General features: G+C 42.9%; 1 protein-coding gene across 2 annotated transcripts in view; it reads left to right on the top strand.

The window, feature by feature from the left end:
* The window catches only part of CCDC13 (coiled-coil domain containing 13), a 91,731-nt gene that overhangs the window by 69,800 nt on the left and 8,968 nt on the right, over window positions 1-12,963 (top strand). For both annotated transcript variants that reach the window (XM_077490543.1, XM_077490544.1), the window contains exons 12-13: window positions 1,718-1,801; window positions 5,907-6,163. In XM_077490543.1, coding sequence (XP_077346669.1) covers window positions 1,718-1,801; window positions 5,907-6,163 — 341 coding nt within the window. The remainder of the gene's footprint in view (window positions 1-1,717; window positions 1,802-5,906; window positions 6,164-12,963) is intronic.

The following is a 12,963-nucleotide window of genomic DNA, read 5'->3' as shown; positions in this document are numbered from 1 at the left end:
GTGCATGGACACATAGGCTAACATAGAGTGGAGTTTATGGGCTTTTACAAAAAACGCCCAAACTCCAATAAACTGCAGTTTATCAGCTTCAGTGTGCATGGAGCCTAAAAGTCCTGTTGTTCATTTCGGTGAGCTGATCTACTAAAAAGAGGAATATTCTGACGCGATTGAGGGTATAGTTATAACGCTCTAACCAAAGTTCCATCTGGTAAGCGCACCCACTATATGGTGACGGGCACTTGTGCGCATCTGAGTGTGTTCAACCACCGTGGTGTTTCCATTTAGGACCGCAACTGTTGATCATTTATGGACTCCTTTATGAACTTTTTGAGGATGAATTCCTATTAACTGTTACTTTTTTATTTAGAAGTTTTGAATATATCAACTATTCACATTTCACATATATAAAAAATAATCCTTTTTTTAGGGGTGTTTATTTATAGGTTACTTTTATGTTGGCGCAGCTTTTTGTATTTTCTCATATCTATATGATAATTTGAGAAGGAAGAAAAGGGAGAAGGAAAACAACGCTCACAGACTCGTTTTCTGATAAAATCCAAAAAAAAAAAAAAAAAAAAAATTTCAAAAAGGGGAAAGAGTGAAAAAAACTATTGAAAAATGATAAATAGATGAATCAAACATTCCCATAGACACCCTCCTAAACCTTGTGGACGGCCTTCCTAGAAGAGTTGAAGCTGTTATAGCGGCAAAGGGCGGAGCCAACCCAATATTGAACCCTACGGACTAAGACTGGGATACCATTAAAGTTCATGTGCGTGTAAAGGGAGTCAATCAGTGTTGATCGGGAGACCTCCTAACTGTGGTGGATGGAAAAAAAAAATTGCATAATGTATGGGCTGCTGTAGTTCCCATCTGTTATGTTGGCTGTATTATTCTTTGTATTTCTTATGTTCTTATCTCTGCGCTGATTTCCTTCATATGTGAGTGTGACCAGCTTAATGTAAATATCATTATTATTTTATACACTTATTTCTTTGTGTTTATTTATAAGAGCAGCTATATTTTCTCCTTCTGTATGTATGCTGTATCTCTGTACAGCACAATGGTGAACACCGTTATAATGATACCCCGTTTCCCCTAAAATAAGACCCAGCGTGATTGTCAGTGATGGCTGCAATATAAGCCCTACCCCCCCAAATAAGCCCTAGTTAAAGTCATTGTAGGTCTCATTTTCAGGGCAGGGCTTCTTTTCAGGGTAGGGCTTATTTTCAGGGTAGGGTGTATTTTTGGAGAAACAGGGTAGGGCTTATTTTCAGGGTAGGGTGTATTTTTGGAGAAACAGGGTAGGGCTTATTTTCGGGGAAACAGGGTAGGGCTTATTTGGGAGGTAGGGCTTATATTGCAGCCAACACCGGCAATCACGCTAGGTCTTATTTTCGGGGGAAACATGGTAACAGTGAAAATGTAAGATTTGAATGTAAACTGCCTCAGTATGGCCATTGACAATGCAAGGGGCACAACTGGTAGACCGGGACAGGAAGTGCCGCAGCAAAGACATTAATGGCAGGATCACAGAGATTATTCTAAGGAAAGGCGCAGATTGAAAAACATTGGAAATGATTCCTCCAACTCTGGGAAAATGGGAAAATTCCTTCTTGCATTGGGATTGTGACTTGTAGGACAGAATATGCTGCTTCTGATTGAAGTCACCTCTGATTATTTTTATATCGCCTCTTATTTTTGTCTCCGAAATCAGGACAGTTTCCAAACTGGGACACGAGCTTGTAGAGGCCGCGGATTGCTTACCTCCTGTCATCACCACGGCTTCTCCGTCTGGAAGGTGCGGAAATTAAAATATCACATCCAGTTACTGCTGGGAATTCTCTCTTGTCATTGTTGTGTTTTATGAGATGGTTAAAGTTTATCCAAACCCAGGAACACGGGTGGCGCACGCAACTTTAACCCCTTCAATCCCGGGCCTATTCTGGCACTCCTCTCCTACATGTAAAAATCATCTTTTTTTTTTGCTTTCTTACATTTCATTTCATTTCATTTCATTTCTTTCTTTCTTACATTTTTGCTTTCTTAAATTACCCCCAAACATGATATATATTTTTTTTTAGCAGACACCCTGGGGAATAAAATGGCGGTCATTGCAACTTTTTATCTCGCACGGTATTTGCGCAACAATTTTTCAAACTAATTTTTTTTATTTTTTTGGTTTCATGATTTAAAAAAATAACAAATCAGTAAAGTTAGCCCAATTTTTTAATATAATGTGAAAGATGATGTTACGCCGAGAAAATAGATACCAAACACGTCATGCTTTAAAACTGCGCGCACTCGTGGAATGACGCCAAACTTCAGTACTTAAAAATCTCCATAGGCGACGTTTAATTTTTTTTTACAGCTTACATGTTTAGAGTTACAGAGGAGGTCTAGAGCTAAAATCGTTACTTGCGCTCTAACACACGCGACGATACTTCACATGTGTAGTTTGAATGGCGTTTACATATGTGGGCGGGATTAACGTGTGCATTTGCTTCTGACCGCAAGCTACCGGGGACAGGGGCATTTTTTAATTATTATTATTTTCTTATTTCTTTTTTACTTTTTTTTTTTTTTTTTATCACTTTTATTTCTATTACAAGGAATGTAAACATCCCTTGTAATAGGAATCATTCGTGACAGGCCCTCTTTATAAAGAATGTGGGGTCAATAAGACCCCTACATCTCTCCTCCAGGCTGGAAAGCATGAGATCGGAAAAAAAATTCACGCTCTCGTGCTTACCATCTGTTTACATCCACGGACCGGATGTGACGTCATAATGTCGCGCCGGGCCTCCGACGGTCATAGAGATGACCGGTGACCATCTGGTCACTGGAAATCTCTATGCTCGTCATTCGGGGGCGGCTGATTCTTTCTCCGGGTCCCCGATGGCACAGGAGAGCCTGGAGAAGCACCGGATGGCGGCAGGATGGAGGGGATGACCCCTCCCATCGCTTTGATCATTCGTGTGGTGCACAGAATCGCCAGCTGAAAACAAGGATATCTGAATGATGCCTGTAGCTGTAGCCATCATTCAGATATTCTCACTGAAATTCCAGGACGTCATATGATGCTCTTGGGCAGGAAGTGGTTAAAGTGGTTGTTAAGGCTCAAGGTTCTATACATGAAGGTAATAAACCCTCAGCCCCCCTCCCCATAGTTATCTAATCCCGATCTCGATCCTGCAATATGCACGAGACCCGAGGCCCTCCCAGATCTCTCTGCCCTGATTGGCTGAGATGCAGCAGCAGGAGCCATTGACTCCCGCTGCTGTCAATCACAGTCAGTGGAGCGGGGGTGGGGCTGAACTGCGCTCTCTGTGTCTTATGGAGAGAGCCGGTTCAGGAGCGAGCATACACAAGCGCCCCACAGCAAGCGGATTGCTATGGGGCAAGGGCGAAGGGCCCAGAGCGCCAGCGGGGGACACGAGAAGAGGAGGACCTGGGTTGCTCTGTGTAAAACCACTGTACAGAGCAGGTAAGTATAACATGTTTGTTATTTTTATATAGTGGTTGTAGGTTTGGGGCATTCTATGCATGAAGGTAAAAAAAAACCTTCTGCGTGCAGCAGCTGCCCCCAGCCCCTCCTAATACTTACCTGAGCCCCATCTCAATCCAACGATGTGCACCACAGAATTGGCTCTCCGGGGGCTCTCACCCCTCATTGGCTGAGGCAGCAGAGGGAGCCAGTGGCTCCCATTGCTGTCAATCACAGCCAGTGAGCCAATGAGGAGCGAGGGGGCGTGGCCAAGCCACAGCTCTGTGTGTGAATGAACACGCACAGAAGTAGCTCGGGATCGCGCCTGCTTGAGTGCCCCCAGAGAAATCTACTTGCTCTGGGGGCACTCAGCAGGGGGAGGAGTCAGGAGCGCCAGTGAGGAACCTGAGAAGTAGAGGATTGGGGGCTGCTCTGTGTAAAACCATTACACAGAGGAGGTAAATATAATTCCATTTGCCATGGAAGGTTTTGCTTTACGGCAGTGGTTCTAAACCTTCTAGTGCCGTAGCCCCTTGATAAAATTTGCCAAGTTGTGGGGACCCCTGTAAAATAATTTTCCTAGCGTGGGTTGTCAGCACCCAAGGCAAGACTAATTTGCGCCCCTAATCCAGGGACATTTAGCGCTCCCTGAGTCCCTTCCACTTGTACAGTATTAAAACCCCTTATGGTACATTTTAGGATGTACCACCTTCTTTTTGTTCTCCTTTCTTTCCCTTTTATCTCTCTCTATCCTAATTTGTTCTCTCCCCCCCCATCCCCCTCTCTAGCCGTCTTTCTTGTACTTCCTCTTATGTCGCATACACACGACCGGACTTTTTGATGGACTAGGTCCGACTGTCTTCCCGACAGCCTTTCGACAGACTTTCCAAATGAACGGACGTCCGACGGATTCTAACGTGATGACGTACGACCGGACTAGAATAAGGAAGTTCATAGCCAGTAGCCAATAGCTGCCCTAGCATCGGTTTTTGTCTGTCGGACCAGCATACACACGAACGAATTTCTCGATAGGAACTGGGTCCAGCAGAGTTCCGGCCGAATAATGTTAAACATGTTCTATTTCTAAAGTCCGTCAGATTTTTTGGACAGCAAAGGTCCGATGGAGCCCCACACACGATCGAATTGTCCGACGGATTCCTTCCGTCAGCCCTTTGCTGTTGAAAAGTCCGGTCGTGTGTGCGCGGCATTATTCTTTCTCTCCCTTTTTCTTTGTTCCTCCCCCTCTTTTCCTCTCCCTTCCATTTATTCTCTATTTTTATCCTCTTACTCCTTGGTGGGGGGGGGGGGATGGAACAGCCCAGGATTCGGTGACCCCTGGCAAATCATCATTCGACCCTCGAAGGGGTCCCGACCCACAGGTTGAGAACCACGGCTTTAAGTTGACCTGTAGTAGAAAAGATGTAGCTGGATAGCCGCACTCCGAATTATTCAACTTTATTTCAAAAATATAATTGAAATCATAGCATCTAGGCTGGTAAACAGACTAACTGCACAGCCGCTGACATGTTTCACACCGAACACGGTGCTTAGTCATAGCTATGACTAAGCACCGTGTTCGGTGTGAAACATGTCAGCGGCTGTGCAGTTAGTCTGTTTACCAGCCTAGATGCTATGATTTCAATTATATTTTTGAAATAAAGTTGAATAATTCGGAGTGCGGCTATCCAGCTACATCTTTTCTACTTCAGTTCCTGTTGCAAACAGAGCCAGCACCCTGTGGGATTGTGGAGACAGCTGTTTTGGTAGAAGTCATTACCTTAGAGCGGTAATTCTTTGTATTTAAAGCGGGAGTTCCGCCGTTTTTTTTTTTTTTTAAAAGCCAGCAGCTACAAATACTGCAGCTGCTGACTTTTAAAATAATGACACTTACCCGCCCAGCGCGCCCGCGATGTCGGCACATCGTCTCTCGGGTGCTGCCGCCGCCATCTTGGGTATGGGAATCAGGAAGTGGAGCCTTGCAGCTTCATTTCCCGGTTCTCTACTGCGCATGCGCGAGTCGCGCTGCGCAATAAGGATGGTCCCCGCTGTCTCTGGGATCCGTGTGTTTCCCAGCAGGCAGCGGGGGACCTTCGGAAAGGGGCGTAGATTCTGCGGAAAGGGGCGTAGCTTCTGCAGAATCTACGCCGGAAGTGGGTGCAGATACCTGTACTGTACAGGTACCTGCACCCCTCTGAAAGGTGCCAATTGTAGCGCCGGAGGGGGGGGGAGGGTTCCAATGAGCGGAAGTTCCACTTTAGGGTGAACCTCCGCTTTAAGTTGGCCTGTACAAGAGGTTACATGGTAATGTGGTCATAAACTGGACATTCTGTACTGGAATCTAGAAGGCTGATTGTGAATGGTGCCATCACTGTATATACATTGTTGCATGTTTCTAAGTTTCCTGCCCTGTGTGTGACAGCTCGGAGCTGCGAGCGCAGAACGCGGAGTACAGAGCGCTGTGTCAGGCTGCTGAGGTGGAAAGAGACCGGCTGATGGAGCTGGTGTCAGTTCTGCAGAGGAGGACGGAGGAGAGCAACATGAAGGTCCTGGAAGCTGAGAAGAAGCTGCAGGAAGAGAGGCGGCGCTGCGTTCATGTAGAACAACAGTTGGAGAAGATGAAGATGGACGCTGCAAAGAATGGCGGCACCCAAAAGATGTCTGCTCGCGGCAAAGCCGGTATGGCAGCCCGGTGGTTTGGGCCTGACATGGTTACTGGTTGCTAACAAGCTTCTGTCTCTCTATATCTACTCTTACCTCTGCCTCGCTCTGGGTTGTTTCAAAAGAATAGAAGAACACAATTTCTCATAAATGATCATTAACCACTTAAGGACCGCCTCACGCCCATATATGTCGGGCAGAATGGCACGGCTGGGCACAATCATGTACCTGTACGTGGCTCTTTAAGTGCCCAGCCGTGGGTCAGGGGCACGCTCCCGAACCCGGTCCTGTGCTCCGTGACCGTGGCTGCGGGACCAGCGGACCCGATCGCCGCTGGTGTCCCGCGATCGGGTCACAGAGCTGAAGAACGAGGAGAGGTCTGTGTAAACAAACCTCTCCCCATGCTTCCATGTGTGGCTGTCACCGATCGTCTGTTCCCTTTTATAGGGAAGGGCAATCAGTGATGTCACAAGCCAGGCCACGCCCCCCTACAATAAAAAAAAAAACATCACGTCATACATAACCCCTACACTGCCCCGTAGTGGTTAACTCCTTCACTGCCAGTGTCATTTACACAGGAATCAGTGCATTTAAATAGCACTGATTGCTGTATAAATAACAATGGTCCCAAAAATGTGTCAAAAATGTCCGATGTGTCCGCCATAATGTCGCAGTCACAATAAAAATCGCTGATCGCCACCATTACTAGCAAAAAGAAATATTAATAAAAATGCTATAAAACTATACTATTTTGTAAACGCTATAACTTTTGCGCAAACCAATCAATAATCACTAATTGCGATTTTTTTTTTTTAACCAAAAATATGTAGAAGAATACGTATCGGCCTAAACTAAGGAAAAAAATGTTTTTTTTATATTTTTTGGGGATATTTATTATAGCAAAAAGTAAAAAATATTGAATTTTTTTCAAAATTGTCGCTCTATTTTTATATTTTCTATTTATAGCGCAAAAAATAAAAACCGCAGAGGTGATCAAATACCACCAAAAGAAAGCTCTATTTGTGGGGAAAAAAAGGGCGCCAATTTTGTTTGGGAGCCATGCTGCACGACCGCGCAATTGTCAGTTAAAGCGACGCAGTGCCGAATCGCAAAAAGGGGCCTGGTCCTTTGGCTGCAAATTGGTCCGGGGCTTAAGTGGTTAAAGTGAACCTGTCACTAGTCTGAGTTGCTGCCTAACAGCCAGTCATTGGAGGTGCCTGCTCCGAAAAGCCTGTGTGCCCCTCTGATACTGGTTTCACTTTGTTGCTAAGGGTTCCACCGTCTCTTATGCCGCGTACACACGATCGGACTTTTCGACGGACTTGGTTAGGCGGACAATCCGACGGACTTTGCAGCTGAGGTCCGCCGGACTTTCAAACGAACGGACTAGACCACACACGATCACTCCCATAGCTGCCCTAGCGTCGGTTTTAATCCTTCGGACTAGCACACAGACGACCGGATTTTTCAACTGGACTCGAGTCCGTCTGAAAGATTTGAAGCAAGTTTTATTTCTAGGTACGCCGGACTTTTGGGAAGAAAAAGTCCGCTGGAGCCCACACACACGATCGAATTGTCTGACGGATTCCAGTCCGCTGGACCAAGTCCGTCAAAGTCCGGTCGTGTGTCCGCGGCATTAGATATAAGCTCTGCCTTCTCATTACCCCACCTTCACTGTGCCCTCATTCACCACTAAGGCACTCTGGTTGGCTAGGAGGGTAATAAGGGGGTGGGGATTAGTTCCAAAGGGTGAAACTTTGTGAAATCTTCTGTGAGGCAGAACTTTTACTTAAAAAAAAATACACTTTAAAGAACTTAAAGTGGTTGTAAACCCTTACAGACCACTTTTCGCTACAGGTAAGCCTATAATAAGACTTACCCGTAGCTACCTCGGATATCTCCTAAACCCGCACGGTTTAGGAGCTATCCCCTGTATTTGCAAGTGCCGACGTCATCGGCACATAGGCACTGACACAAACAGAAGCAATGGCACGTATGTGCCGTTGCTTCAGTAAGTGTGGCGTTACCACGCGCATCACATCGCTGAAACCGCGATGCCCGGAAGTAATCTCCGGAGGTGATGTCGCTGGCCGGTGCTGTGTTTATGGGTTTACAACCACTTTAAAGCCAAGCTTAGTTTTTTTTTTTAATTCAGCACAAGGGACAGTACCTACATTGAAAGAGAAGTGTCCCTTGTGCTGGTGGCTGCTGCCTTAGCTGAAATCTGTCCCATCCCCCATCCCTTGCAGCAATAATCTTCAGGTGCTGTAATGCAGGGCACACGGGCGCCGCCCCCCTATCTGTGCATCCGGCCCCTTCATCTACATGCAGGGTGCCGAACGCATGGATTCCAATGGGGTTTTTATTTATTTTTTGAAGCACATGATTAAAGCCCAAGGCTCTAATTGGCTTTGAAAAAGGGTGGGCTCGGGGCACAGAGCACTGCGCCCCGAGCCCACCCAGTTGTGTGACAATAGCAAATTAATTCTCCTCCCAGCTAATCAGTAAGCGGGAGACCCGTCCCGAGACCCATCACTCAATTGGCCGAAGGGATAATCGTTCCTATTGGCTACTCATGAGGAGGAGGGAGGAGACGTAGAGGAATCGCTGCCCAATAGATGAGGTAAAGGCGGGGCTGGTGACTGCCCAATGCCCCCCACCCAAAATAAAATATATACCACCAGCCGCAACTGGGTGCTGCAGGGATTAATATGAGCTGCTGAGACTGTCATAGGCAGTGACCGAGAGTGCTGCCTATGCCCACCTTTTTTGCCCCCCTCCTTCATTGAAACTGCACTATAGCTGCCAGCAATTAAAAGCAATCTATGAATGGAGGATGGGTGGATGAATGACATGTCTTCCTCCTCCATTCATAGATCGATTTTCATTGCAGGAAGCTATAGTACAGCTTTTATGAATGGAGGAGGAAGACGTTTCATTCTGCCAGCTGTCCTCCATTCATAGATCGCTTTTCATTGACGGAAGCCATAATACAGCTTCTATGGAAGGAGGAGGGGGGTGGAAAGGGCAGGCATATACAAGAGCCGGGTGGCCTTCTCGGCTCTTTATAAGCAGATCAAACTTCAACTTTAATAGGCAAGTGTCTCTTTAAAGAATAAATTAACCTTCGGAACATGTTAGGTGTTCCTCCCATATTTAGGGTGGAATATGTAACATTCCCAGTCTGTTTCCTCCCACCCTGTGCAGGCCTTCCAGTCACGTGTCTCCTTCATACCATGTCATAGAGGGATCTGTTCCCGGTCTGTCTCCTCCCACCCTGTTCAGCCCTCCAGTCACGTGTCTCCTTCATACTATGTCATAGAGGGATCCATTCCCGGTCTGTCTCCTCCCACCATGTGCAGGCCTTCCAGTCACGCGTCTCCTTCATACCATGTCATAGAGGGATCCATTCCCGGTCTGTCTCCTCCCACCCTGTTCAGCCCTCCAGTCACGTGTCTCCTTCATACCATGTCATAGAGGGATCTGTTCCCGGTCTGTCTCCTCCCACCCTGTGCAGCCTTCCAGTCACGTGTCTCCTTCATACCATGTCATAGAGGGATCCGTTCCCAGTCTGTCTCCTCCCACCCTGTGCAGCCCTCCAGTAACGTGTCTCCTTCATATGATGTCATCCCTCTATGACATGAATATGTAACATGTTCCGATTTCACTTCTCCTGTGACAGTGTGTGTGTGTGTGTGTGTGTGTGTGTGTGTGTGTGTGTGTGTGTGTGTGTGTGTGTGTGTGTGTGGGGGGGGGGGTTCTTCTCCTTGCACCTGCTGTCACTTTTTGAAAAGAGCTGTTCGCTGTCAGCTAAATGTAAACAAATCATTGCTGGCAATACAAAGTTGAGGGCAAAAAAAAAACAGCATGGGAGTCCCCCTAATCTGTACCAGGCCCTTCGCATCTAGTATGGATTTTAAGGGGAACTCCATGCCAAAATGTAGAAAAATAAACACTGGGAGCCCCCCTCTAATGCGTACAAGGCCATCTGGCTCTTGTATAGATTTTGAGGGGAACCTCATGCCAAAAAAAACGTAGGGTTCCTACCCCCCAATCCATACCGGGCCCTTCGAGTCTGCTATGGATTTTAAGGGGAACCCCATGCCAAAACTGAGAAATAAAACAGTGTGGGGTCCCCTCCAATCTGTACCAGGCCCTTTGGATCTGGTATGGATTTTGAGGGGAACTCCATGCCACAATTTAGAAAAAAATCAGCGTGGGGGTCCCCCCAATCCGTACCAGGCCCTTTGAGTCTGCTATGGATTTTGAGGGGAACTCCATGGCAAAATTGAGAAAACAAAACAGTGTGGGATCCCCCCAATTTGTAACCAGCCCTTTGGATCTGGTATGGATTTTGAGGGGAGCCCCATGCCAAAATTTTGAAAAAAAAACAGCATGGGGGTCCCCCCAATCCATACCAGGCCCTTCGAGTCTGGTATGGATTTTGAGGAGAACCCCACGCCAAAATTGAGGAAAGAAAACACAGTTTTTTATTCTCAATGGATAGATGGCAAGATTCAATACAGGAGGAATCAGAGAGCCCTGCTTGTTAGAGCTTACAATCTAGGAGGGAGGGTCAAGTTATAATAACCATTAAATTATAGGTATTGGAATTTCCTTTCAAATTTGGCTGTTAGTGAACGGATTTCGAATTTTCAAATTTAGAATTTTCCGAATTTAGAATTCCCGTATTTTTGGAATTTCAAAAATTCAAAAATCCAAAAATTCGAAAATCTGAAAAAACAGAGAGATAAAATCAGTAAAATTCTAAATAATAACCAACTAATAATAACTATTAAATTATAGGTATTGGAATTTCCTTTCGAATTTCCGCTTTCCGTATTTTCGTAATTTGTTCGAATTTTGGAAATTCAAAAATTCAACAATCCAAAAATCTGAAAAAAAGAAAGAAAATCTGTAAAATTCAAAATATTCAAAATTCAAAATAATAACTAACTATTAAATGATAGGTATTGGAATTTCCTTTCAAATTTGGCTGTTAGTGAACGTAACGAATACGAATTTATCCAAAGTTACTAATTATCTGGAATAACGAATGCCGCATCTAAAAGAATGGAACGTAACGATCTAATAATAATAAATAACAATAATAATAATAAAACCTTATTATTATTATTATTTATTATTAATTTGTTCCATGCCATTTGTTTAGATTCGGCATTCGTTATTTTGGATAATTCGTAACTTCGGTTAAATTTGTATTCGTTACATTCATTAACAGCCAAATTTGAAAGCAAATTCCAATACTTATAATTTAATTGTTAGTTATTATTTAGAATTTTACTGATTTTCTAACAATTAAATTATAAGCATTGGAATTTCCTTTCAAATTTGGCTGTTAGTGAACACAAAGAATACGAATTTACCCGAAGTTACGAATTATCCGAAATAACGAATTCCGCATCTAAACAAATGGAATGGAACAAATTAATAATAAATAATAATAATAATAAGGTTTTATTATTATTATTGTTATTTATTATTATTAGATCGTTACGTTCCATTCTTATAGATACGGCATTCGTTATTTCAGGTAATTCGTAATTTCGGATAAATCCGTACTCGTTACGTTCACTAACAGCCAAATTTGAAATGAAATTCCAATACTTATAATTTAATAGTTATTATTTTGAATTTTACTGATTTTCTTTCTTTTTTTCAGATTTTTGGATTGTTGGACTTTCGAATTTTTGAATTTCCAGATTCTGAAAACTCGGGAATTCGAAATTCTGAAAATAAGAAATTAAAAAATTCGAAATCCGTTCACTAACAGCCAAATTTGAAAGGAAATTCCAATACTTATAATTTACTAGTTAGAAAATCAGTAAAATTCAAAATAATAACTAACTATTAAATTATAGGTATTGGAATTTCCTTTCAAATTTGGCTGTTAGTAAACGCAGCGAATACGAATTTACCTGAAGTTACGAATTATCCGAAATAACGAATGCCGCATCTAAACAAATGGCATGGAACAAATTAATAATAAATAATAATAATAAAAAGGTTTTATTATTATTATTATTATTGTTATTTATTATTATTAGATCGTTACGTTCCATTCTTTTAGATGCGGAATTCGTTATTTCAGATAATTCGTGACTTCGGATAAATCCGTACTCGTTACGTTCACTAACAGCCAAATTTGAAATGAAATTCCAATACCTATAATTTAATAGTTATTATTTTGAATTTTACTGGTTTTCTTTCTTTTTTTTTCAGATTTTTGGATTGTCGCACTTTCGAATTTTTGAATTTCCAAATTCTGAAAATTCGGAAATTTGAAATTCTGAAAATTCGAAATTTAAAAATTCGAAATCCGTTCACTAATAGCCGAATTTGAAATGAAATTCCAATACCTATAATTTAATAGTTATTATTTAGAATTTTACTGATTTTCTTTCTTTTTTTTCAGATTTTTGGATTGTTGGACTTTCGAATTTTTGAATTTCCAAATTCTGAAAATTCGGAAATTTGAAATTCTGAAAATTCGGAAATTTGAAATTCTGAAAATTCGGAAATTTGAAATTCTGAAAATTGGAAATTTAAAAATTCGAAATCCGTTCACTAATAGCCGAATTTGAAATGATATTCCAATACCTATAATTTAATAGTTATTATTTAGAATTTTACTGATTTTCTTTCTTTTTTTCAGATTTTTGGATTGTTGAATTTTTGAATTTCCGAAATTTGAAAAATTGCGAAAATTCGAAATGTGAAAATTCGGGAAATGTAAAATTTGAAAATTCGGAAATGTAAAATTTGAAAATTCGAAAATGAGAAAATGCGCATTTTCG

The sequence above is a fragment of the Lithobates pipiens genome, unplaced genomic scaffold (genome assembly GCF_037356315.1).
Source record: "Lithobates pipiens isolate NorthernLeopardFrog02 unplaced genomic scaffold, aLitPip1_a1.2 Scaffold_19, whole genome shotgun sequence".
Lineage (NCBI taxonomy): Eukaryota > Metazoa > Chordata > Amphibia > Anura > Ranidae > Lithobates > Lithobates pipiens.
The sequence above is the reverse complement of the archived record's forward strand: the minus strand, read 5'-3'. Positions and strand labels throughout refer to the sequence as shown.